The following is a 27,386-nucleotide window of genomic DNA, read 5'->3' on the forward strand; positions in this document are numbered from 1 at the left end:
TAAGTCAGTACTTGAAATTAAGTATTAAATCACACCAGACTGACTGGGATTTTCTAATTGTTGTGGTTAGTGACCAAGTTAATTGATTTAAATAAGAGCGCACTACTCCCAGAGTGCTAGTTATATATAGGAGAATTGCACCCGTCAAGTAGGAGATGAATCCCCTTAAGAAAATAAATCCTATGCTTTTAGCCAGTGAATTACAGCCAAAGAGGTTCACTTGACTTGGGCAAACCTGCTGGATTTCACTGGCAGCTGTCTGTGTTTGCCTTGTCTCTGTAGAGCTAAAAATTAAATCACATCCACAGTGTGAGTGCTCAGATTTACAAGTGCTGTTTGCACTGTGGCTCATTACAGGAGCCACTACAGGCACATAGCAGCGGGAGAGCAAGCAGGAAGGAATAATGATGTATGTTAGCAAATATAAAAACATCTTCATATGATATATTGCTGCTGGGAAGAATGCATTATAAGGGTAAAGCGTCTTGTTTGATTTTAATGTGTGAAATACATAAATATAACTGTGGCGGGAGATAATTAGATGGTGCTGCTTGCTTTTCCAAACAAGATGACAGCGTTTCCTGTAGGTTGTTGCTTATCTTTCACACCAAACAGAGAAGTCAGCAGCAGCTGGACAAGAATTTTAACATCATCTGGCAAACAAAAACATGTAGAAATGGAAACAAAATTCATGCCAAGTTCTTAATCAGTATCTCTGGCAACACTTTATTGCCTTTCAATGCTTTCAATTTTAATTAGCGTCATTTTTATGAGCTTTGGTTGAACTTTATAAACTAAGAACAACTAACATGATCTATATTTTTCCACATGTAGCCAAGAGCTTTTACTGCTGTGTTTTTGTATCATAAATCTTACATGTACATCAGTTTCCCTGTTTCTGAACTGAGTGTGAAGTTAGGTGTGAGTGTGTGTAGGGGTGAGATAGATGGGTGTAATTAACAGCTCATCAGCCGCACATTTAAATCTTCTTTCCACATGAAGGAGATCACCTAAGAAGACTACTAATAATATTAAGTATAATGCATCTAGAAATAAAATCACAATGCACCTTGTGATTAATTAGCATGAAAACTATATTTGGAGGATGTTTTGGTTTCAACTCCATGGCTGGTAGAAAGTTTCTGGACACCTAAATGAAGAAGTCTAAAGCTGGATGGCTCGCCATGTTGTTGCTGTGAAAAATCAAATCGGAATAAATTCCTGTCATTTGTCAAACAGGCAGCTGACAGATGGGTTCAGAATTAGATGTTTCTGCTGCTTAATTGCAAATGTGAAATTAGGACAGAAGTTTTTTTTTTTTTTTCTAGAAACTAAACAAATAGTATCAACTTTTGCAGCACACCTCTCCCAATTAACTGGGAGTACAGACAGGATATAAGACTGCCATCTGGATGTGACTTAATCAGCCAATTAAACAAGCAATATTTTCCAGTAACTGCAAAATAAACTGTAAATAACTTTTTCCATGACACTGAAGCTAATTTAAAATCTGCTTTGACAGACCAGCAGCCACATCTCTATGTATTAAGGAACTCCTGAGCTGCCGTTTCAAACTCCAGCCTCCAATTATCCCCCATCACATTTCCATGTAGTTGCTCTGAGGGAATAATTTCTGGCGTTAACTAAATGGTTTCTCTGCACACCTGTCTGAATGCAAGGACCTCGACGGGCAAACAGATTGGGACCCATTGCTTCGCCATTTCAGTCTCCCTCCTCTGGCTTAATGAGCTGCCAGGGCTCCACCTTAATTTGTGTCAATAAACATGTTGGGTTTGCAGCCGGTCCTGACAGGTAGCATTGCCGAATGGGACAATCTGCACGTCGCTGCTGGAGTGGAAACTTTCACATGAGTTCTGGTAATTAACAAAAGCTGTGAGAGGAAGATGAAACTCTTCAAATTTGTTTTGACTTCCAAATTGTCTCTGCTTTGGGAACTTCGAACCGCTTTGGTTTTTCACATAAATTATTCACGGCGCGTGTCTTATCTTTACATTTCTCAAATTCTGTTCACATAGTAGAAAGTGAACTCAAATGGATTATTTAGGTTCAGCTTTGTGAAGCTTTACAGATCTGGGTATCAGCAGCAATACTTAAAGCTTCCTTTGTCCTGAAATTCATTAAAAGTGAAAATTACAATTTTACCAACTTTCACTATCTGGTAACTGTGTACGTTTACAAACTTTGTGTGTATTTGTCTCAAACTCATTGTCTACTTTCTGGAACCTTCTAGGAACTAAGGTATTCCGTTCTTTGAAATGTCGAGGGAACTTTTTGAAATTTATTAGGCTTTTCTTAAGTCCTTTTCTGGAACCAGGTGCTTTCCTGAACTTAAAGGTTACTTTCAGAACTTGCCAAGTTCCTGTTGGAATCAAGCTGATACTTTCCAAAAACTTTGATGGCAGTCACTGTTTAATTTCCTGACGAGTTCTGAAATGTAAAGCTCATAAATTGCATCTAATTGTAAACTTAAAGGTCCACAAAATTATGGCCTAAATTAAGAAACACACTAAAAAGAGAAAATGTAACAAAATAGAAAAAAAGGCAAGTCAAGTGTAGAGGACTGTTTGTCTTTTTCTAAGAAATATTTACAGTGCAACTTGTAAAGTTCACAATATATTCTCTCAACTATGTTTTATGAGCATTAATACACATTAGTTTGTTTAAATTATTTGAATAGCTCTCAACAAAATAAGAGAAATTAAAAGATTTGATTTTATGGGACAAGTTAGAATTGGCCCTCAATCACTTTATTTAGTCTGGTGGATTTGTAAAACGGAACAGAGCAATTTCTAGGTAATCTTTATTGGTAATCATCTGTAAAGTTCACACTGTGTTTTCTGCATTTCTGTGTTGTTCTGGCACAAAAGACATGAACAGGTGACAGATCCCTATGATTGCTCTTTCTGTTCTCCTCTCTGTTCTCTGCTTGCCACCTATCAGGTGTGCTTCACTGACAGATGGAAGCTCAGTATTCAGCAGAGATCCAGCACATCGACCTCCATTTTGATACTAAAAATGTGACTCCGTGTACTGCTAGCCAGCCAGCTGAATGCCCCCCATCTCTTCATTTGCTTGAATCAGGCCTCCGGGGTTGTTCGACTTTGTTTTTGGGTTGCTTTCTCCTTCTTATCTCCGTCTATTTGAATTCAGTCCGAGAAGCTGAGTTTCCGTGTTGTGTTCCAGAGCGTTGCTTGCTGCCTGCAGAGTCAGGACCTCCTCCCACATCCTCTCCAAATGATGACATGGCCTCACACTCATTTTTATGTCTTCTTGTTCTGAAGTTTTGCTTGCAAATGTTTCTCTCTGTCTCAGTGCATTCTCTCCAAAAAAATGTGTAGTACTATCATACATTAGTCAACACATCATGTCGCCACGCTGTGTATGATTTACACGCAGAAAGAATGTCGACAGTAAAATTTGGAACATGTATTTTTATTCCACCCACTCCACACAATTGTGGATGTATGGATTTGATCATGAAAAACATCTCTGGAGGAGTTGGTACATTGATACATCAATTTTAAACATCACAAGCAAGCGTTCACGTCTAACATAATCATCTTAAAAAAAGAAGAATGTGGCAGCAGGAGAGAGCAATCAAGACCCCCGCTGACTTTCTGTGCCTCAGCCCACTTCTCACCCTTGATGCTAATCAGTGTGGGAGCTGCTGGCTGCCTGGATGCTTCATGTGATCTTAAGACAGGCCTTTAGCTTGTTCAAAATAAACCACCAATGTACCATCAAACATTTAGCTATCTAGGCAAATCATTACTTGCTTCACGCCATCTGGCTAAAAACAGTAAAAATACAGATTTTTGAAAAAAATATATCCTGCATTTTTGGATTAGAATCTATCTAATTGAATTTAAATCTGTCTATATCACCGGGTTGCTTTTATTGACTGAATTGTTTTTTTCTGGACAGGAATTGCATTTGTTTGTTTATATTTTTCAAACCTGTTGACCAACTGTGTCTTGGCTGTCTTGTCTGTAATATGATCAATAGATGTTATTATGCTTAAAGGAACATATGAAGCATATGTTTATTACCTGGGTCAGATATGGAGTTATACATCATCACCTGCTGTGGAACACCCTGACTCTGTCTCTCTGTGAGGCTGAATCTGTTGATTCCTTTAAAAATCAGGTTAAGACACTTTTAAGACATATCATGCACAAGTTAAAGTTGCAGCATCTAACTTTTAAAAAAATGTTTATTACTATACTATGGGACAGATAATGTGTGAAAATGGAGCTCCTCCGCCTCTATTCTCTGGACAGCAGGAGGGTCATAGCATCGTTAATCACCCTTTGGTATGTGTTGCTCACACCCTCTTACGTTCTCTGCTATGATACAGCTGGTTCACCACACCAAAGTTTGCCATGAATGCTCAGACGAGTTAGCACAATGGCAGACAAACAGTTTCCCTGAAACACAAAAGTGTTTCTCCATATTTAGCTTTGCATACACCAGCACGATTGACAGCACTCAGCACTTATTTGTAAATCTGGTAGTTATGAAAGTAATATACTTCTTACCTAAATTAGCCCACGAATATATCTTTAAACTTATGTTTTATTGTCATATCATTTTATTTGCATTTATCCCTCTTAGTAAAACATTCCTATTTTTCTCAGAAAAAGCTGGCAGTAAATAGAAATGTGCGCCAGATGGACAATTTATCATCTGCCTCCCCTCTCAATTAACAAGGAGATTTGTGTTGCAGCCCAGCATCATAATTTTAATAGCGTGGGACCCTGCAGAATATGTTTAGTGCTGGTTGTCATGACATAAAAAAGTCCCACTGTTCATCACAATTGACCGAATAGGAACTTGTTCTCTCCAGGGTAAAATGGAAAAGGCGTGAAGTCATTCAGGTAACAGATTTTACCCATGTGCTTTTTGCACCTTTTAGTTTCTTCACAGATTTTTGAGGGAAAGAAAAGTAAGTGCATTAATTTTAACTATGAAAGATTTAAACTGAAGAGGTCTGAATGTAAAAAAAAAAAATAAGAATGACTGGCGGTGACCTGAGTCCTTGTTGGTGCAAAATAATCATTTACCTATGGAAGGAAACCGGTGATCAATGAGAGAGTGACCTTACCCTCCATGAGCACCTTCTTCAAAGTCAGATAATAAATTGGTTCACATCACCTTCCCTTTCGTCCCAGTTATTTAGAGGGCCATCTGAAGGAGTCCATTACCTTTTTATGGAAAGCAGGTTCATTCAATTTGCTGGCAGCCCAATGAGAAGTTCTGTATGGATGCGCGGCAAGGGGGCTCAAGGGCAAGTGAATTATTCCATTATCTGTAATGTGTGGAAAGGCAAAAGCTGCCAGGGTCCTGGGGGGATCAATTTAACTTTACAACCTCTGTTCCTCTGGAAGGAACAATGAGGGTAAATAAAAACTGACAAACAGACTCCCTCATGTATATCTGACATTGTTTTAATTCAGCTACGGTAAGCATTTATCCTCATTGCCACTGCTTTTATGAAACTTATGCTCGTAACAATTTCTGCTACTGTGTGTGTCTACAATTGAGTCTTGTATTAGCTGTAAATATATTGAACCAATTAGTAACTCTACACATGTCAGACAGGTAGAGTTAAGGTGAAATAAATATTTAAACAGCAGGAAGGCTTTGCCTTTATGTTATTTTGTTCTGAAAGAAGAACAATTTTATTTTTAATTAAGGTAAGATAATCCCCAAAATGTCAAAGTTGTGTTTTATGTAGCAATGTCATTCTCTGGGTATTGCATTTAACAGATGGCATACAAAAAAACTGTTAATTTGATTCAAGTGTGTTTCTTCTGTCTGTGGTGTGTGATACAAGATAAATTCATAAAGTATTGAGGAGATAGATATAAAGAGCAACGTCCTCCTCAACTATTGCTGCCTCTGGTAAAGTAAAGCCTGAAAATATGTCCCTGTTTTTGCAGTAACAGTTTTAGTTTAAAATCAGCATTGCCATGATTTTTGCTCTTGATGAAAATTATTTCAGAAATGTGTTAAAAGTGACCCTTTCTCTTAACCACTCTTTAAAATAGGAAAGACAAACCAATGTGATTCACAAAATCCATAAATTCTGATCCACAAGTATGGAAATGGTTTCAAGAAAACAGTAGGAACTGTAATAAAATGTTTAAAACAGGGTCACATTTAGAACCAATATTATTTGAGTGTCATCTTGGTGGCCATGATCAAAAAAACTAGTTTCAAGGAGTTACAATACAAATGGCCAAACACCCTAAAGGGGGCACTGGTCAACTAAATAGTGAAACAAAAATTGCACGTTTGGCTATAGTACGAATTTAGCAGCATCTATATTCTAATAGAGGCCAAACTTAATTGACAAGAATAGCTAAAAGTGGGAAATTTTTAAAAATCTGTTTTTGTTTTAGCTTTTCATCATGTTACAATGTTAGGAAGAAATCTTTGTATCTCTTGTGGCAGCCAGTCAGGTGTTTTACACACTTTTTATTACAAGCCCAACCACCTGTACACTGAATTAACCTGCTGCACAGATGACATATTGCTGCTGAAACATAAGCTCATGCACAGCAGTGTGTCAGCTGTGGCTAAGACTTATGATTTATTCAAAACATCTTGCCTTTTCTGATTTTAAAATAGATATATCAGAATATACAATACAGTAGAAGTACGTCAAAAAACAGGAAGTCTTTTTAATAAGACATCTAAGTCAGGTATTATTTCCCAGCTGCTTGTGCAGTTCACAGTGAGTTCTTGCTTTGCTTCTGGTTCTATGTGCAAACAAATCCCAAGCGTTTCAGTATACGTAATAAGGGGGCTTACTGAGCATGCTAAATTTTAAACTATTTTAAGCACTATATTAAAGGAATCAGTGCCATACACCACAGGTAAACAAGCCATATATTATGAATTGCATGTGACACTTCGTTTCCAGGGCAACAGGGAAATAAGGAGTGTTCAAATATAATCTCTCGCGGCATGTATATGGCAACGCATGCAAAGCCTGTCATCTGTTTCAAAAGTTGCCAGCATCCTAACGGCACATTTCTGACACCTTCCTGGCAAACAAAAGCCCTTCCAGGAGTGAACCGCTCTGGGTATAGATGTAAACCCTTATTTATTTTCCATCAAATAAATATTATAAGTGCATTTTCTGTGGAAGAAATAACTTAAAAAGGGTTTGTTGTAAAGGTGTAAGTGACAAAAAGGTAGAAAGTCCACTTTGTCCTCTCCTGGGAAATGCAGAAGACAAAGTTTGGAAGAAGGCGATTGCATTCTAACTCATTTTTTAAGGAGTAAAACATAAAAGATAGAAAGGCTTTCTATTTGATGTAAGGTGGCCTGTCCTCCTCTGATAAGACTTTTCCTCTTTAACTGGTTCTCAACAGGTAACTTGAAAATGTGCTTGTAGGACCATCAGTCTAGTCAATACATCACAAGGAGTACTTGCTGGACTGAGCCTCACAGGAATTATCAGTCTTTTGTAATCTGGCTGTTAAAGTAAGTTATTTTGTTTGTGTCCTACACTGTTATGTTTGTCTGTTTTTGTGTAAAGTTGTACAAAATTCCAGGTTTTTCTACAAACACTCTGGACCTGTTCCTAACAACATTTACTAATGTTTGCTTGTCTTATGTCCCTTCATATCACACCCAGTTCTGTAAGGGATTCAAAGAGGGACATTTCAGACATTGAAATCCCAGTGACAGAAAGATTGAGTGCTACATCAGAGTAATGTTTTACTGATCAAAGCAGTATTTTTGTCCAACAATTTACAAAGTCTTCTAAAATTATTCACACCACTCCTCAATTTTGGTTTAGTTTTTGCTTTTTGGAATCCAACACAAAATCTTAAAGAGAAAGCTTATTTAAATCTCATTATTACAGGGATACAAACTGAGTTGCAACCTAAGAACAATTGGACCTGTGCGGAAACACAAGCTGGTTTCACACGAGTTCAAATTTGACCCAGGATAGAACTGCTTTACTTATTTTGTCCATGTCACCTAGCTCTACCTGGTATTAAACAGAGACTGTAAAAGCATACCTCTGATTGTGATTTTGGTAAGTTTTACTGGATACACTGTGAGGAATTTTTAAAGAAATAAAAAGCATTTCAAAACCATGTCACATCTATAAGTAAAATCAGTCATGTGGCATTGGAAGAGAGAGTGCTTCAGGCCAGGATTAGAGCCTCCAGTTATTGCAGTTATCCACAATAATGACCCGAGGTGTTGAAAAGTGGTATGCTCCTAAACTGTTATTTAAAGTCAGCTCTTTCAATGTGATGTACTTTAACCCTGGTGGTGTTTTATCAATGAGTCAGTCAGTCTGTCAGGCAGGTGGATGGTCTTCTCGCCTTAGAGTTTATGGAAAAAGATAGGGCGTCTGAGAGATTATTCGTCTTTTCCAATACAGTATAAGCCCCTAATCTCTAGCCTCTCTCAGCCCATTCTTGACAGGATGAGGAGTCACTGAGGGCAGTCACAGAGAGAGAGGCATGTGGTGGAGGACTTTGCTGAAGAAGGAGTAAATATGTCAATCACCTGAAGCTCTTAGCGGTTTTCTCTAAGAAAGTCTATCCGACTGGGAGTTTTTCTTTGAAATATCTAAAAATTAAAGCAACCTCTCTTACCTATTTAAACAAAACAGTGAGGCTTCATAATACACAGTCCCAGTCAGAAAGTTAGACATTCATCCTGGGTTTAAATGTTAGTTAGTTTTGCACTTTTTTTGATGCAGTTGAACCCTTTTTGTTCCTGACGAAAATGGTGAGCCACTGTAAAACTGCACAGGAGCTTGGTGCACATCTTTAATTTTAATAGATTTTTAGTTTCAACCTTGCACATATTTATACATATCCAAACATTTCATGTAGCCCACCAGCATTTAGGTAAATGTCTTGTTGTTGGTGTAAGTGTCATGATGAATGTTTGTGAAATGCAGCAGGTGGAAACATCAAATAGAGTTTTATGATTTTAACAAAAAAAATAAATAAATAAAAAAGAACAAACTTGCAGAAAAACCAAAGAAGCCAAAAAGGAACACTAACAAATCCGGGGGGAAGGACTGCAGGGAGCAGAGAGGAAGAATAACAAGAGTGTACGAGAGGAACTGGCAAGGAGTGACTGAGCAAAAGGTGCTTAAATACTGGGGAGGTTGAACACTGAACAAAAGATGTACACTGTTTATACAGTGTTTGATGGTTTGCAGGAGTGAGGGAAAAGCAGGAGTCAGACAGAGGAGAGGGAGAGAGAAAATTGTACAGGGGGCAAGGAGCAGTACACTGGGGAACAGGAAATAAGTTTAACACTAAAGAATAACTAGAATTGAGAAACATAATTAAACAAGAATTACTAAAAATAACTCAGAACAAGAAATAAACATAAATAGTAACACTAAAAATAATTGAACTGAAGTAAAACAGAAGACTGATCTAATCAAAGAAAGAGACTAAGGAATACAGAATGATCAAACTAGCAACTCCAAAATGACTAAACAACTGAGCATTAAGTTTATTTACAATACAAACATATATGTATTATGTTTATCTTATTCAGCCTTTAAGAGTTTAAGAAAATACTTAAACTCATTTGCTGCACAAGAATTAGCTTGTGCAGCAAATTTTCATTTTTATCATTTACTGAACTTGCTAAATTGTTCCTCCAAATTAAAAAGAACAATTGAATTGCAGTTAAATACAAAGATTTATGTACCATCATATGTACGATAAATCTAAGTAAATTATGATAAGTGTGAGCTGTTTTGGAGTACAAACTCTGAAAATGAATCCAAGTACAGATAAGGGTTATCGTAGAAGACAACCAAATTAGGCGGATATTCTTTATAAAACCTCATGATTTTTTTTTCCAGTGTTCAGAATTTTTTTAATTTTAAGCCTTTGAATTCTCCGGGAAGTGTTAAAGAAGTCATATCAGTCAGTCAAACTTCTTGCATGGTCTTACTAATTCCCAAATCTTCCGCAGTATGAGGAAGTCATTTATTTGAGGACAAAAGTTACTCCTCCATTGGCCAGGCCGGATCAAAGGCAAATCATTAATTCTCATTTCAGTGAGATCTGCTGTTCCACTGTGACTAGATTTCCTTAAACGGTCATCACAGTCAAAGACAACGCTGAGACAAAGCAATTTTAAGTCCTCTACAAGGGCACAACCAAACGCAAGTTTAAATTGAATGCCCCAAAATAGCTGTTTAATTATGTGGCTATCAGAGAGGCTTTCATGTTTTCAAAATGAATCAGGAGCAGAGAGATAACCGATACTTTTATCAATGCAAAACTTAATGTCCCCCCTCTTCTATCAATCGTGATGGAAAGCCACTGAAATTAGCTCATATACCAGAGACATCAATTATGTTTCTTTTAATTAGAATATCCTCAGATCACCCTGATCCCTGTGAGATAATTTTAATTAGAGGAGAAACTCTGCGTCCATTGTATCTTTATGAGGCAGTCCTTCTGAGGATGGTATATTTTTTTACTTTTTTATGCTTAACAGTCAAGGACTGGCCAAAGACTAGTTCATGCTAAAAGAGGAAATAAATCTGTAAAAAGTGGAGATTTTTCTTTATGATTTTATCGCATGGTTCTTTGAAAATGCTTATTTAAACTGTGAAATTTCAAACAAAACAACAAAAACAATAATATTATTATTAATAATTAAAAACATCCTTTAAAAAAAACAATACAAAGTTGTTTTTGCTACAAAGTTCTCAAAACTCGTCAGAATCGTCGCTGGTTTTAAGTTTGAACTTTGCATGACAGAGAAAATCTATCAGAGCTGGAACGAGATTTATTTTGGCTTCCTATTGCTTATTACACGTCATGAATACAAGGTAGTCTTCCTCTGCAAAATAAGATTCACTTCAAAAGGTCTCAAAGCGAAAAAAAAACATTAACTTGAAAACCAAAAGAAAAGTCTCTGTAAGCCTCCATCATCATCTTTCTATCTCTAAATATAGATCTCCAGGTAAAGAAAGCAGTGACATTTTCTTAACACTGAAGCAACAATGAGTGTAAGTGTTAATATTTTCTAATTAATGTGAAGGGCACCTTTGGCTGAATATAAATAATGTCATAGAGGTATTAATAAAAAATCAGAGCAAACTGGCACAATAATAAGCAATACATTTGTTAAATTGGATCTATAAAATCATTCATCCACTTATGAGTTCTCAAATCTCCTGAAGTGTTCAATGCAGTCATCTAAAAATAAAATACAACTTAAATCAAGATCGAAGATTTACTTGCCACGACATATTCTCAAATTACATGACACTTATAAGGTCTTGAACCTATGCCATATAATTTACAATGAGGAAGAACATTATCATCCAAAGCAGTGCATGACTGTGGGTCACGGAAAACATGACCCGCAGCTTCACATGCTTTAGGTTTTTCCCTGCTGTCTCACACAAACAAATGGGAGACTGAAAGGTTTCCGCAGCACTGGATGGCATGCTGAGAAAGTAATGCAATCATTAGAATCAGGTGTGCCGGAGCGGAGATGCATTGAAAACATGAAGGAACAGGATGGAAAACTACCGACATACTGCTATGTGTCATTATGTACGCAACAAAAACAAAATGCTGAAGTATTTTGTGAAAAACAAAGTCTATCCACTTTAGCTGCAAACATGACTGCAGCAAATCTGAAGTATTTATACAAACTGGTGTTGTTCATAAATATTTCAAATCTTTAACCCATTGGTTAAGGAGTATAAAACATTCAAAAGTGTTACAGGAACTGTTTTAAAAGTGGTTAGTTCATTATAGTCCAACAAGTGTGGCTTGCTTGAAAAGGTTACAAAGAGTCACAAGTGACCTCGGCAGCATGACCTGAATTTACTAAGTTGTGTTTGAGCAAACTGCAAGACCTTTGGAACAGTCTTGCTGTTCTTTTGGTAATACTTTGCAGGGACATGACAGAAGACAAAAACAACATCTTAAACAGCTGACAAACTCGTGGTGGAGGGATGGAATTTGGCCAGACTCAGTGGAGGTTTATTCGAATGTTTGTGCAACATGAAATAGCTGTCTATCTTTCAAATAGAATTGGATTAGAAGGCTTCGAATTCAAATCCAGCTCCTAGATACCACCATTTGTAAATTATTTATTTACACACAGGCTCTGGCCTTATTTTGAAATGGTGTACCTATAAAATCATCCTTACTAACAGTGATAAATATCAATATAAGCCCATTATTTGGAATACAACTGACTTTTTACAGAACCCAAAACAACAGAAACATTAATATTAATTTATATAAAAAATACATCAAGCCAAAGAGGAACACAACTGCACATTTTTATGTATTGTTGTAGAAGGAAAGCAGATTTTGATTTTACACCCTTCCATGCCCCCCTGCCCTCAGCATGACCTCGTAGTTGGGAAGCAGCGACAAACCTGTCATCTCTTTTTGTCCTTATGAATTTTATTTGGAATGTGCCGGATACAGGAATGTCATCAGGAATAACAGTCAACATTAAAGGATGGAGGTTGTTTTTAAACCTTGTCTAGCACCTACTGATTAAATTAAAAGCAAAAACATCATGTTTAAACTGTGACATTATAAGTTCTTACTAAATAGATAAAGAACAGACGCAGCTGATCAAGGTGTCCTTCATTTCTAAGGCAACTTTTCCTGTTGCTTGAACATCATATTTTTGAGACAGAAAAAACCCCGCAGTCGACAAAAAAGTAAAAATTGTTTTACTTTTCTGAATAATAATGATACGTATTAAATAACAAAGTATTCATTACTTGTTATTATCCATCTTCATTCAGAGTCATTCTTAGTGGCACTTGAGCATCAAAATTCTTTGGTTAAGTTTCCAAATTAAACTAACATCCCATGGTTTTTTATAAATACCTAATAAATGGCCACTTTCAAAAGCTTTCTATTGTTTCTGTGTCGACATTTTCTCTTCAGAGTTATGCAATCCAAAACAGTGACTCTAATGCTCCATCTAGTCCAACTTCTTCACTTTAACTTAGCTTTCTGTCATTTAGGAAGCTCATTAGCTCAATTCCTGACTCTTTACTTGTCTTTTGTGGACCAATTTGTGCTTTGACAAACTGGAAAAGTAAAAAACATAGTGTGTAATACACCAGTGTGAATAAGCTATTTTGGGTTCTCTGGTTCTGTAGGTCAGCTTTGTCAAAACAGATCATTGGTAGTTTCAAAACATACAAAAAACTGCAGTCATTTCCCAATGTGCTCATGCTATTATGATTCATCTGGTCTCTTTAGGCTGTTTTTGAGTGTTTCTGCTACGCCTTCTAATGGCATTATAATTTTATTGCTGTCATCAGTGGACTTTGAATAGGTTAAAGACACATGAGCAAACATCTAAATTTGAAGCAACCACAAAAGGCCACGCATGTTTGTTTTTCATTTAGTAAAAAAAAAAGCCCAAAGAGGAAAATCAGTACACCAAATTGTGCGTCGACCAATGCTGAAGTAGATCTGGCATAGTTTTAGGTTTAGGTATGGAAGACGTACTTGTATTTTATAATTTGTAGTAATTCATTGGTCTGTGCCACACCAGTATTTTCATCGCTAACTGTAACAAAAAGTCTTTTTTAGATGGAAAACTGCTGCTCTGAAAGTTATATGCATAATTCTCTCAAAGCCTCATTGGCTGTAGGAATAATGTGGATAATGTAGTGGAGAGTTTAAACCTCATTTATCAGTTTAAACACCAACATTAACAAGCATCATTACAAAGGCACTGACCATTCATCAAAATAAAAGCACTTCCTGTTTGATACTTTTAGAAATTTCTAATCGGTTTCTTTAAACATCTTAGAATGTCAAATCTTACATTTTATTCATTTAAAATTCCTTGAAGCAGTTAATAAAAACTGATACATGTTTGACTGTATTTTCTAAATGGTCAAATGAATTAGACCTAAAAATAACAAATCAAATTTTTAACTTTCAGCAGACTAGACAGCATCTATCTGGTTTCAAAATATGTAAACTTGACTTGAAAAAAATTACTTGTGAACATCTCTAGTCTGACATTTGCCCCACAGTTTATGACACTGTGTGTCTCTCCAACACATCAAAATCTTTTCACAAGCAACGAAACCAGTTGGCAGATGTTGTTCTTGTCCTACAAATAGCAGAAACTTTTATTCATCATCAACTATCTTAATTTTGCAGCATGACATGCAGCTGAAAAAAGTAAAGATTCCAATTCAACCAACTCCTCTGATCCAATGATAACAGAAAATTTAAAATAATGCAAAGCATGTTTTCACTAGACATTCACCTCTGAAAAAGAAGCGTTGACAGCAAAGGTGAGAATCAAGCACAGAAAAATGAAACTAAAGCATCGGGCCAATAAATTCCTGTGCTACCGTCGTCAATTGAATTTGGGGAATCTACAGTGCGTCCTTTCACCCTGGCATCAGTTATGCAAATGGTGGCAATTTTAAATGAATGGCAGATCGTCTTCCTGAAATGAGGATGGCCAAGAAGCGAAAATGAAAAATGGAGGAGGAGGCTGAGACGTGAGAGTCACTCAGCCTTGAAATGATTTAATTTAAGTGATGAGGAGTTGACTTTGATAAGTTTCCATTTTAATAGTGAATACTACGACTGCTCTAGGGGTCCAGTTAGAAAGAAGCCAACTTGGTTAAAAAAAGAAAATAAAACTGAAGAAAAAGACAAACGTGGCTGAAAGAAGAAAACATAAATCTAATGCTTTGATTTTTATTACATGCTTAATGAGAAAAAATTACCATTTTTCATCCCAGGAATGTGCAGTTATAATGCATCTAACATGGTGTCCATCTAAGATATTTTAGAATTATAAAGCAAAACAATAAGCTCAACAAATCTGAACACTCACCAAGTGAGGTAAGGACTAATCTTGGGCAGATATATTGAATCTTAACAAAGATGGCAGCCAACAAAAACAGCAACAGATAGCTACTAACAAAGCAATAAGAAAATCTATCATTGGATTAATACAGAGAATCAAGGCTTTATTGAGGTTTTCTTCTTCATGTCTACACATAGTGCATCGTTTCAGTCCTTCAATAATTTAAACAAATCCCAAAACCAAGCCTGAACTAAGAATAAAACTTTCTACAGATTCAAATTTCAGATTTTAAATGCACACACTACATTATACATTTAAGTTAAAATGTATTTAACATGAGTCAGAGTTTTTAACTATAAAAGATTTAAAATATCTAGATTTAGGTTTGTCATGGTACCTCAAAGATCAAAAAGTTGAGCCTAAAATTACTGATTAAATCAGATAAAGAGAAAGGAAGTTGACAAATCACACACATAGTGAATGTTTATTATTTGGGCTCTTTTATTTTAACGGAAGTAGTTTTATTATATTTAAATCCTGTGGGTAACAATGGCAGTGCAGTGTTTTACTATCAGCTTTCTGAGTATAGGACTTCAGGGCTTAAACTCAAGTAAGCAGCAAAACATGGTTTTAAAAATAATACCTCCAAATGTTTTCAACATAGACAAAAAGCTTGTCTGCAAACTTTGTCATCACAGCAAAAGACTTTCAAGATTCTTTCTGAATAAAATGTGAGTCCTGATTTGCAGTTAGTCAGTTTAGTTATTTTTTTATTAGTCACATTGGGATTCATGTATGGACAAGCTGAGCAGCATGAATCCACTTGACAATCATTTTCATTTTTTAAACTTCCCTGCCTAAAACCTAATCAAGACATTAACTAGTCAAAGTATTACAATAGTGGTACAACAAGTGGCCTTATCACAACACATTTAAATCACATTGTGAAAGCAGCGAGAAGAGAAAAGCACACAGAGTCCTGAACTGTTATACTGAGCTATATTTATTTTAAATTGAAAGTCATAAAATCACTTCATCCTGAACAGAAAGGGAGAAAAAATCTTTTTTAGTGAAAGGGCAATTTTTTTTTTTACACATATGCAATTTACATTTGTTGTTGTTTCTCTTGCTGTCTCAATGCTGCAGGCAAAAATGACAAGCAGTTAAGATGAAAGCCGTCTCAAGCTTTATTTTTATCTTGGAAATCTTACTTTGTGAACATCAAATTGGTTGTAATCAGTGAGCCTTCCTCCTTTAGACCCACTATAAATAAAAGCATCAAGAATTGGTCATGTCTGCCTGTCTGTGAGATTTAATTTTAACACAGTCAACAGGTTTTCTCTCTTCCCAGTCATGGATTTGAATCTGTGTACCTACAAAGAGTATGATTTTGTTGCATTTTGCAAAACTTCAGACGATTCATATTTTTGGACAGGAATGTGACATCAAGTAAAAAAATGTTATCATCTTGGCTACACAGCATCCTGTCTTTTTTTTTTTTTAGCTTTCTTCCCTTTTTGCTTTCTCTCATTTTTATAGCAATACTGCAACCATTTTCTACTTAAGAGAGACACGGATCTGAAAAAATTTAGCTATTTTATCTAAACCAATGTCAGCCACTTGAAACTCCAGTATTTCCTATGAAGTGCATTTTGTATATTATTGTATGTAAGAAGGTACACAAAAATAATTGAAGCCAATTTTGGGATTTGATTTTGCTGCAATGCATAAATACAAACATAAATACAAACATAAATATAAACATGAATATAACCTTTTATAGGTCTGGATGCAGTTGAAGCATATCGATTCATTTTATTCTGAGGCAACATTTGTCCAGTTTTTTCACAAAACAACCATTACATGTTTGTAAAATGAAGAAATATTGTCAGTTTCTGTAAACATTCAAAACAACATCTTTAAAATGTAAGCTAAATTAACCAAGGAGCTCAAAAGAGTTCACTTATTGCAGATAAACTGTTCTTTACTCCTCAAAAATGTACAGAATCCTCCTTTTTACTTCGGCTTGTTGTAAATATTTTTGCAGTTTGCATTGAAAACACATGCTGCAATCCATCAACTTCATTTACTATGTTAATGGAGGCAAAGGCCTCAAGTCTTTTCAAATGTCAATAGCCCACATTTTAGCTCAAAGTGAGAGAAGCAGGTGCAGATCCATAAAGCTGCAATATTACAAACACACATTAATCTGTTAGTGCAAACACCTGGAATTCTTATGGACAAAAATGCAAAAATCATAAAACCTTTCATACTGCAGATTTTTTTTTTTTTAAACTGCTTTTATGCATCATCAGCATCATCAACATTAGACTATGACTGATTGATACAAACTACTTTCCCCACAGGAAACTGGAACAAAGCACTTAATTAAACCATTAATTAAATCATTATTAAAAAGTACATTTTTTTCACACATTCATTAGCTAACTACAGTATTACATGATGTAGACTAACTTAATTATGATGATTTTACGCTGACTGTTAATGAAAACATTACATTTAAGTTACAATATTACCACAAACGAATTAAAAATGGGTGACTAATAAAAATTATGCTTAATACCAGCTTAAGGGTTGTTATTTTCAAAAGTTACTTTTAATATTACAAATGAGCCTCATCAGAAAACATTTTCTAATTTATTGAATATGACTGAGATCCAATCAACACCGTCGACTGAAAGGTTAGCCGCCCTGCATCGCTTCTGATTACGTCAAATTTTAGGGAATTATATCATGGAGTGGTTAAAAGTTCATTATACATTAAAACTGTCACTGATCTATTAGAATCCCCCAAGACAGAAAATACACTCAGAGTATACAAAACATCCGAAATGAAGATGCACTCTGCAGGATGATAGGTGGCACATGTGCCACCAGCTGCAGGTGGAAAGCTGCGTGTCGCTCAGTTTTCCTCACATGCTGAATGAACCATAGAAAGGGAAATATTTTCTCCTTAGGAAGAATTTCACAGCAGCTTTGAGCTGATGTTTGAAGGGAAGGGTTTAAACTCAGCTCTCTGCTTTGATTTTCTGGAGGAATTATCTCACTAAATTCCAATTCCCTCCCATAATATGTGTCACTATACACATGCATCAATTTAAAATATTCCTAAATTAAATATTGATTTGCTTCACAAGACATACACATCTAGATAGCTGTATATTTGCTAAATTCTTCCCAAGTCAATCTTTATTTGTAACACATAGATCTTTGCAAAGTTTACAAACAGAAAGACAGACGATTAACCACTAGATTCAGAGCAGTTCCAGCCTCTAATTCTAAAAACCAAACAAACAGGATTGCCCTACATTCTGCAGATGAAAACAAAAAGAGAAAGATTGGAAAAATGCAAATCAAAGGGATTTTAAAGCTCTCCAATCCAAGGGGCTCATTGCTTTTAATCACAAACATCGGACTCATTTTGCTAAAACAGCTGAGAAACATCTCTTCAAAGTTAGCGCTGCAGCAACGTAATGCCTGCCAAAATCAATCGGTGTGTCAGTAAAACCAAACTCATTTCTGCCAGCCAGCAACTTTCAGAAGATTAGATTGAAATCTGGAAATGTCAACGTGAGCTTCAACAGCCAGAAGGATCACTTTTTCAATTAATCGTTTAGTTGTTGGCGTTCATCAATATCTCATTCAAACTCTCTTCCAGTGATGTATTACAGTTACTCTGAGCCAGTGAAGGTCTTTGTCATTAATGTGCTGCAGCTCTGTCTGCCAGTTTAAGGGTTTGTTAATGATAAAGTGATCACATTGTACTCTTGCAGAATACTCAAAAGTAAAGTAGAGTTGCTCTATTGTGTAGTTTTGCTTTACTTCTTGTGAAACGGTTTAATTGGCCAGACGAAATGTGCTGGGTGTCAGGATTTGTCACTGCTAACTTTGGATTTATTCTGACTGATTTTCCTCTGCAGGTAGCTGTCACCACACTGTACATGAAAGCAACACCTACTGGATGTGTTGAAATGACAGGCAGTCATGAGTTTCCATCTTTTGTTTCTGTAGCTAACGACATACAGATGAAATCATAAGTATATATATATATATATATATATATACACAACAAATTAAATTTTTTTCCTCACTGTCTGAAGATAAATTAGAGAAAATATCTCCTTATTTTAGATCAATTAGAATTACATTTATTTTTAAGTGCCACTGACAGAAAGATGTATGAGTCACTGCCAGTGACTCATACATCTTTTACTCATACATTGAACTTTTATCTGAGCAGGTTAATCAATCAATGAGTACAAAAGATAAAAAAACAAAAAAGTGACTTATTCTGTAGGACACTGAATATTTTACACCCTTCATCTAAACACACACACACTGAACTTCAATACCTATTCATCCTTGCCATGTTGGGGTGTGGATACACTCTGGACACTTTGACAATCAAGGCAAAAACATAGAAAAATGAGCCATTATTATTATTATTATTATTATTATTATTATTATTATTATTATTATTATTATTATTATTATTATTATTATTATTATTATTATTATTATTATTATTATTATTATTATTATTATTATTATTATTATTATTATTATTATTATTATTTCTGTTTGGACATTTTTCTCAATGTCCATCTGCTATATAAAACCAAGGAGGGATCATTTGTATTTCTCAATTTAGTCTGTTAGTGCACATTTGTTGCCAGTCTGCAAAATTACTTTAACATTTTTTTTCTATTAAAATAAAACTATCATCCATTTCATCTTTTTTTTTCATATCATTGATGCACCCTTCCAATTAGCATTTGTTTTATTCCCTCATATACAAAATGAAAAGTGTCATAAAATAAACATGAGTGCTGCATCGGGTGTTAAGCCAACAACAGTGGTGGGATGCAACTGGATTGGGAAATCAGTATGACATATGAATCCACTTTGTTGATAAGTACAATCGCTTCGCGGGGAGTTGGCATCATCTCCCACTCTTCAGTGGGAATGCTTCAGCAGTCAGTCATTGTCCGTATTACCCAGAGTAACACGACAGACACAGGAAGGGCCAGTTAACGCAGTGAAACAAAACCGGAAGAAATACATAGAGGGAGACATGTTGGGCAGAAGTGCTTAGTGCTGAAGAGAGGAGAAAAACAAGCAGAGAGGAGAGTTACGGCAGACAGACCCCTCATCCGCTCCGCCACTAAATCATGTTTGTCACTCTCACAGGGAAATCAAGAAAGGCAGAGATGCCTCATCTCTGGAGGAGCTCTGACGGCCCCTGCTTCATGTTTTCAGACTCAATTTCTTGTACTCATTTGTCCCCTCTCTGAGAACAGTTTGTCTGCATTTGCTTGTGTTGTGCCTTTCAGCATTGATGCTGCAAATGACAAAAGACTTTGAATTTTGCAGTCTTGATAAGGATGAGAGATAAACATCAATAAAGTAGCATGAGAGCAAGAAGGGGAAGCTGAGGTATGGTGGCAGAAAGATGCACTGAACAGGCAAAATGATTTTTTAATTTTTTTTCCTAAGATGTAATTTCATTTAAAATGGCTGATGCTGACCTGTTAATCCAAACGTACAAAAATAAGGTTAAAACAAAATACAGATATTCTCCATATCATGGTTGTATATCTCAGCAGATGATTAATTGTTCAGCTGTATTCAGAACTTGTAGTCAATGCTGAGGCTGCAGCTGGATTGCTTTGCTCTTCACTCAAAAGTGTTCCTGCTATTCCGTCCGGCCTGCGGTATCCTCCCTCTGGTACTGTCATTCGACAAGCCCCTCCAACCACTTCTCCCCCTCTTCCTCATTAAAGTAGCATCTGCTGAGGTAAGAAGCCTGAATACCCCCCTCCTACATTGCACACACACACACACACACACCCCACTGCTTCCTTTTGCAGACACTCATGCTTGCCATCTGCCACAGAATTGGACGAAGCCCCACCACCGGAGCCGCCACACGCTCTCAGCATACATCCACACTGAAAGCCCTCATTTAAAACACGTTCAATTGCTGGAAAACGTCTCAGATGCAGCAGACGTGCATGGTGGCACACAAAAGCACTCACTGACATTTGCACCCGAGCTCCAGTAATCTGAACCAGAAGTGCCCATGAAGGATGGCAAGCCCAACCTGCTGCACAAACCCAGCAAACTCCTCCTCTTCTCTGTGGGACTCCAAGAGAAGTGGCAGGGGGGACATGGGGGACGACAGCAAACTCTAATTAGTCCACTGTGGCCATCGGGTTCCTCCAGCGTTTCATTTCAGGAGCAGAGAAAAGGAGTGGAGCGGAAAGGAGAGGTGAGGACAGCGCAGGGAGAAAAGAACTCATGCTGATTGAACATGAAGCGTCTCCCTGTGGCTTCTTTCTCTGTCTCCTTCTCTTTTCTTTCCGTCTCTACTTGTTGTACATAATGCCCTCTCGCTTTCAGTGCATTTGCTCGTCACCCCTCAGTTCTCCACAGTGAATAATAATGCTTCCTCTTGGAAAGAAGGAGGCAGAGGAGCGAGCCTAAGGCCATGCATTCTGATTGTCTAAGCATTCCCAAGACGCCCTCTCTGCCTGTGCAAAAAATCAACAGTGCAGCAGGGCAGGGAGGCAGAATGCCTGTGTCCATAATCTCTGTGTGTTGTTTTCACTTTTTAGTCATTATTTATGATCTGCATCACCCAGAGGTCCCTCTGCCTCTCCTTCCCTGAGACAAATGTTGGACCACAGGGACACTCCTCTTGTCTTTTACGAGCTGTCCAGGCAAGTTAGCAACATTTTATGTGCACTCTGGGGATGTTTGCTCTTGCCTGCCATCCTGCCATCATCGTCACTGTCACCCGGACAGAAACAGTGGTGGGGCGAAGCGACTGGAGGAGAGATTTCTTCCAAAGGAGGCTGAACTTGAAGAGACAGTATGGCAAAGCTCCAGAACCTCGGGCTATTTGAGAAAAGGCTGCTCAGTTCACGCTAGCGAGCCACATTACTTTGCCTTCTTTCTTTCTGCTTTGTTTGTTTTTTTTGCAAATTTAAATTTAAATTTATTTTTTCATTTAAATTTGTTCCAGACTGGAGTCAAAGATGTGCATCTGTTCTGTCTGATTGGAGGCCTGACATGTTCAGTCGCATTTTAGGAACAAAAAGTATTTTTAATTCTAATCCAAAAAGCTAATAAAATCTTTTCAAACCAAGTCATGTGCAGCGGTATGCTCCTGCGGTAACAGAAGCTATTAAAGACCCATTATTTGGTTCACTGTGCTTTTCCACTGCCTGTGCCGATGTCAGATGAAATGGGCCATTCTAATCCTCATCAACATAGCTAATTTCACATAAGGGGAAGTTGATAGAGAGTGTCAAAACCATTTAAAGGTCAACCAGGCAGGCATTTACTAGATTTGTATGTATATATAAGTAAGCCTGTTCAAATATTTTAACACTCGTTTAAAATATTTATGAGTAGAATCTCTTTTTATGCGCTAGCACATGGACAGGCCACTCAAGCACAGACAGAAACAGCTGTCAGAGATGAGAAATCAGGTAAACATAAAGGCTGCAGAACAGCTTCTGACAAAAAAGGTAAATAGTTTTATGTAGACAAGAGGATGATCAGAAAAAGAGTTTGAAATGTTTCTCCTCCACCTCAAACGGCTGCTGTACTACAGCTAACCTTCACAGCACACACGTGACGGGTTGCTGCTTCAACAGAGACTCAGGCGAAGCTGTGACACAGAGGAGAGGAGGAACGGGTCTGACATCAGAGGCAGGACGATGCTGTCACATGACCTTTAAACGCGGCAGATATGTGTTTGGGGTGTGTGCCAACACAGGGTACAGAAGAAAACTAAGAAGATGCCTGATGTGTAAGATACTAAAAATCAGACTTGTTCAAGTTTCAGACTTTAAAAAAGAAATATGCTTTCCAGTCACATGGTGTCATTTAATGCACAATCAAGTAACTATTTTACCCACTGTTATTATGAAAATACAATATGACTTAAAGAAATTTGGTTTTGTAGCTTAGTGTCTTGAAATTGGGTCTTGGTTTCTACAAGGGACTCTTGCTTTTTCTGATACTCTGCATTCAGGAAGTCATCACAACACCACTCCTTTAACAATGTTATCAGCATTTCACTGAGAATTAGCTAGAATGATGAGCTAGGAAGATGTTTGCTAAAAGCTGCTAGCTAGTCTGCAGGATCGAAGTGGAGGAGTCACGTGGGAGGGATGCTTTATGAGGCAAAAGCTTGGAAGCTTGAAGTTTTGAGGAGTTTCGAAGGCTGCGGTAGTTCAGGTTCAGGTTTTCCACAACTGAACTGTTGCCAAGGGAGATTAAAGGATTTCTCAAATATGCATGAAAGAAAAACACTTCAGGTATGTTTTAGATAAGGGAATAAAATTATAACATGATGTAAAGCTCAAAAAGGTTGATTTTACGCAGCACTGCCTGTTTACTTAAGACTGGTTAGTTGTCTTCATGTGAATGGACAGAAATTATAAAATGCCTTTATCGTGTCATACTGACCACTAAAATAGAATCAAACTGACATCATATCACAATAAAACCCCTTTTTATACATTTATGCTTCAAAAGTCTTTACTGAAAGCACAATTTAAGGCATTTAACACAGATAAAGGGCTATAATTCCTGGGGGTTTTCAAAGTACCTAATAGATTTGCACACATAATGTGTTTGTACAGCATTAGGACATCATGTGAGGCGAAGTTATAGTTGTGATCAATCCACATTTCATCAGACCTCTGACATCTTGATCCAACTCTCTCTGTACACTTTATTATCCTATGTCAGGGTGCTTGAAGAGACTCCAAAATATATCATTAAGCACTTACAACTCAAATTCATGACACATGAATCTTTGGCCAAATAGACTGGGCAAAACATATTGTGCTTCAACTTGTCCTTTTATGCAGATTCATAAAGCAAAGATGATATTTGCAACATATTGTTTATCCATAATTCATGACTCCAAATATCAACAAGCATGTTTATGTTGAGTTGTACTCTTGAAGAGAAATTGCATTTCTGTGTGAAAACTACCGAAAATTAGAAACAATACAAAAGAAGAAATGCATTTAAAATTCAAAACATCTCGATCTTCCCAGTGAGATGTAGCATACATTCAGTTTGAATTTGTATGATCTTTTTCATAATGTGTATATTAAACACCCAGATATCCTTGAAGACATTACACTTATTTCCTGCTCGAGTTTCTTTCTAAACTGCCAAAGCTTAGCAACATGTGAGCACAATTTAGAGAACTTACCCGATCACTCTGTGGCGGGCGGTAATGCTCGCTACAATAACGCTCTCCGGTCTCGGTGTGGCCACAGCCTTAAAAGTCCCTTTCCAAAACTTCTCAAAGAGCTGCTTCTCTCCCAGCTGCAGGAAGCTGCCGGTGGCGGTGCTTCCCTCCGATCCCAGGGTCGGAGAAGGACCACTGAGGTCGAGCTTGAGTGAAAATGGTTTCTGCATCACAGGGATTTTCTTTTTTTTCTTTTTTGTCTTTTTTAATCTGCAAGTGAGATGTGGTCTTTAGTCCCTCATGAGCCAGACGCTCCACAGTCTGCTGAAAACACTCTCACACGCTCTCTCCAGTTGTTGCTCGGGAACTGTCCAAGTACTGAATCAAAGCAAGTAGAGTGCAGCGGGCTGCTTTCCTCTCCTCTTCGCTGCAGCGGGTCAACGTGTCAGCGCGTCTGTCTGCTCTCCAGTTGAGCTGCAGCCTGGGGAGAAGGACAAAAACTGACCCTCTCCAGCTGAATGCAGGGTATTGTTCTTGAAGACGGGACGGGGTGGGGGGCAGATTGTGTTTCTCTCTCCGCCTCTCCTTCTCAGTCACATCTGCTGCTCTATTTGGGATGGGGTCCGGGTCGGGGAGTCCGGGGAGCTTCTTTCTATTGCCCCAGTCGGAAGCTTTACACAGTGTGAAGCACCCCCGTCCTACAGATGGAGGAGCATGGCTCAGTCAGAAGGAGACAGGAGTTTTCCTGGTCAGAAGCTGTGTTTTGATTGTACTCCTACCCACAGCAGCTGAGCAGGTTTGAGGCAAGAGTGTCTGAAGGAAGGTCTGTGTGTGAGTCTGAAGAGTGTGTGAGCGGGTGCGTGAATGAGAGCTGAGTGAGGAGCTGAACTGTGCAAAAGCTTGTTTTGTATCTCTGCGCTGGTGACGTCAAAAGGGGGGCTGGACTCTGGGGTAGAGGGACACCTCTGTGTGTAATGTGGGTGTGTTGTTCTTGTCTGTTAGTTTTGTAATTTGGTTTACCTTTCATCCTTACTTCTATGCATCCTTGTCTGTATCTTTAATTGTCTTCTCTTTCTCCTCATTCTTCTTATTTCTTCCTCTTATTTAAAAATCTCTAAATCAATATTTAATAAAACAGTGCTTTTATCAGATCACATAAAACCAAAAATACAACAAGAAGACAGAAATAAATTCAACAGAATCTCTAAAATTACAACAAAGTCTGTGAGAATACAACTGTCACACTTGCTCTGTTAGCTTAATTTAAATCGAATATTGTTGCTGATGTTCTGTGTTTCCCACAGTCAAGACAATGTTGAAGAGTTCATATAACAGTAATTCAAAATATAATGAGGATTTACTGCATATTAAAATGAATTTATTGTTGTTGGTTTTTTTTCACAGATTAAGCAGAACTTTAGCACAGCATAGTTTATTTTCCCATATATGATTCATATCAGACTTTTTCAAAGCAGTGTAAACATTCCAGTTCTAATCTTTTCACCCCAATAAAAACCTCTATTTGTACCACTTTCTATCAGATGCATAATTTTGCGAGTATCTGCAGTCTGAATGGTCATGTTGCAGTTTATCCAACTTTTATGATGAAATATGATGATGGTGCAGCATAATTCAGAAGTCGAATGCTGTAAATCCAAATGTAAACAATGGCTAAAAATAAAACATAATGGTGAAAGAACCATTATGTTTAATCTAATTTTTCCCGTCTTTAATTCTTTTACTTGTTCAGTTTTGATAAAACATGCACATACATTTTTATGATAAAAGTTTGCACAAAATGGAATCATTCTGCTTGCTGGTGTTACGTTCTCTATTTTACGTGTGATTAAGGTTTCAAATTTGAATACAGCCTGCTCTGTGTCTGTGTCAGTAGCTTTTGAATTTCTTTGTCCTACTCTCTTGGAAGCTCACACTTCATGTTGCTTAGACAAAAGGCTGGAGTAAATCAGCATAACAAAGGGCTCAGCTTAGTGAGGGCCGGTCAGGGCATGTGCTGATCCAAACCTCCCTGCATTTTTCTCCAACTGTCGGATTTATCTGTTTGCTCTCTAGTCTGATTGGATCACACAGATGTGCAGGTTTTCTTCACTCTTTTTATTCTTATGACATGCTGTTAATATTTATGTTAAACGTGTAACTTTCACAAAAAGTTAACACTGAAGTTGTATCGGATGTAGCAGAATTATACAGAAATATTCTTATGCATCTCATGTTTTTTTTAAGTTTGAGTTCACTTTTAGGCTACTATCAGTTGATCAACCTACAAATCTCTTTTATTGCTAAGAGTACTTTTAAAACATACCACAAATATTTCAGATTAGTATTCAGTTTTCCACACTGTTTGTTACAGTTTTGTTAATTCAATGAATGAGGCTTTAAACTCTCAACCAAAATATGCATGAACTTTTTTAATATTTTAAAACCTTTTTGCTATTGCTGATTATGAAACATATTAACTGCTTTGGATATGATTTTGGGGTGGATATCCTAGCGCCGTTTTATTGCACAGTAAAATAATTGTTTTACCTTCAGTTATTATGAAATTACTTTAAATGTAAAAATAAAAAAACACAACTTAATACATAAATGACTTTGCATCATGAAATGCACCTAGCTCTTTGAAATTGGTTTCTGTCTCTTTAAGAACCTCCTACCTTCTCCAACACTCATCACGTCACCACAACGTTTCTCCTTTTTCTCCATTGATGCTGTTAAAAGAGCTGTAGTTTGAATGACAATCTCAGCCGGTACACAGTTGTTCCTGTAGTTTGTTAATAGCTGCTGCCACTAGTCTGGTGGAGCTGCGTGGGGGAGTGGTGCTCTATAATGGACTAAAGCTCCAAGACGGAGCTTTGAGTAAATAGGCAGAGCTTTTTATGAGGGTCCCAAATGGTTTCCACAAGAGATTCAAGGATTTCTTAAACATGCATGACTGAATCAGAGCAACACTCAAAGTATACTTTGATGGGAGAATAACATCATAAAATTATACAAAGCTCAAAAAAGTTCATCGTGCAGAATGCCCCCACCCCGTTTTAACTTTATCTCCTGGATAAAGGCACACAAGGAGCTACTGCTGAAAATAACTGTTTAGTTTTTCTTTAAGATAATGTACTCCTGAACCAGGGCTTCTTTTGTTGTTGTGTCTGCTCAATCTTGGAAAAGCCTCACTCTGCTGCAGCAGATGGCGGCTAATGATGGGCCTGCTTCTTTTAGAGTTTTTTTTAAAGGAGTCAATCTTTTCTACTGTTACCAC

At 37.1% G+C, this 27,386-nt stretch overlaps 1 protein-coding gene across 2 annotated transcripts in view; it reads right to left on the bottom strand.

Moving 5' to 3' along the window:
* Positions 1-24,973, bottom strand: part of srrm4 (serine/arginine repetitive matrix 4) — a 57,743-nt gene extending 32,770 nt beyond the window's left edge. For both annotated transcript variants that reach the window (XM_044111955.1, XM_044111954.1), the window contains exon 1: positions 24,131-24,973. In XM_044111955.1, coding sequence (XP_043967890.1) covers positions 24,131-24,339 — 209 coding nt within the window. In that variant the 5' untranslated portion in view covers positions 24,340-24,973. The remainder of the gene's footprint in view (positions 1-24,130) is intronic.
* Positions 24,974-27,386: the final 2,413 nt, after the last annotated feature.

Source organism: Gambusia affinis, linkage group LG03 (genome assembly GCF_019740435.1).
Source record: "Gambusia affinis linkage group LG03, SWU_Gaff_1.0, whole genome shotgun sequence".
NCBI classification, from domain to species: Eukaryota; Metazoa; Chordata; class Actinopteri; order Cyprinodontiformes; family Poeciliidae; genus Gambusia; species Gambusia affinis.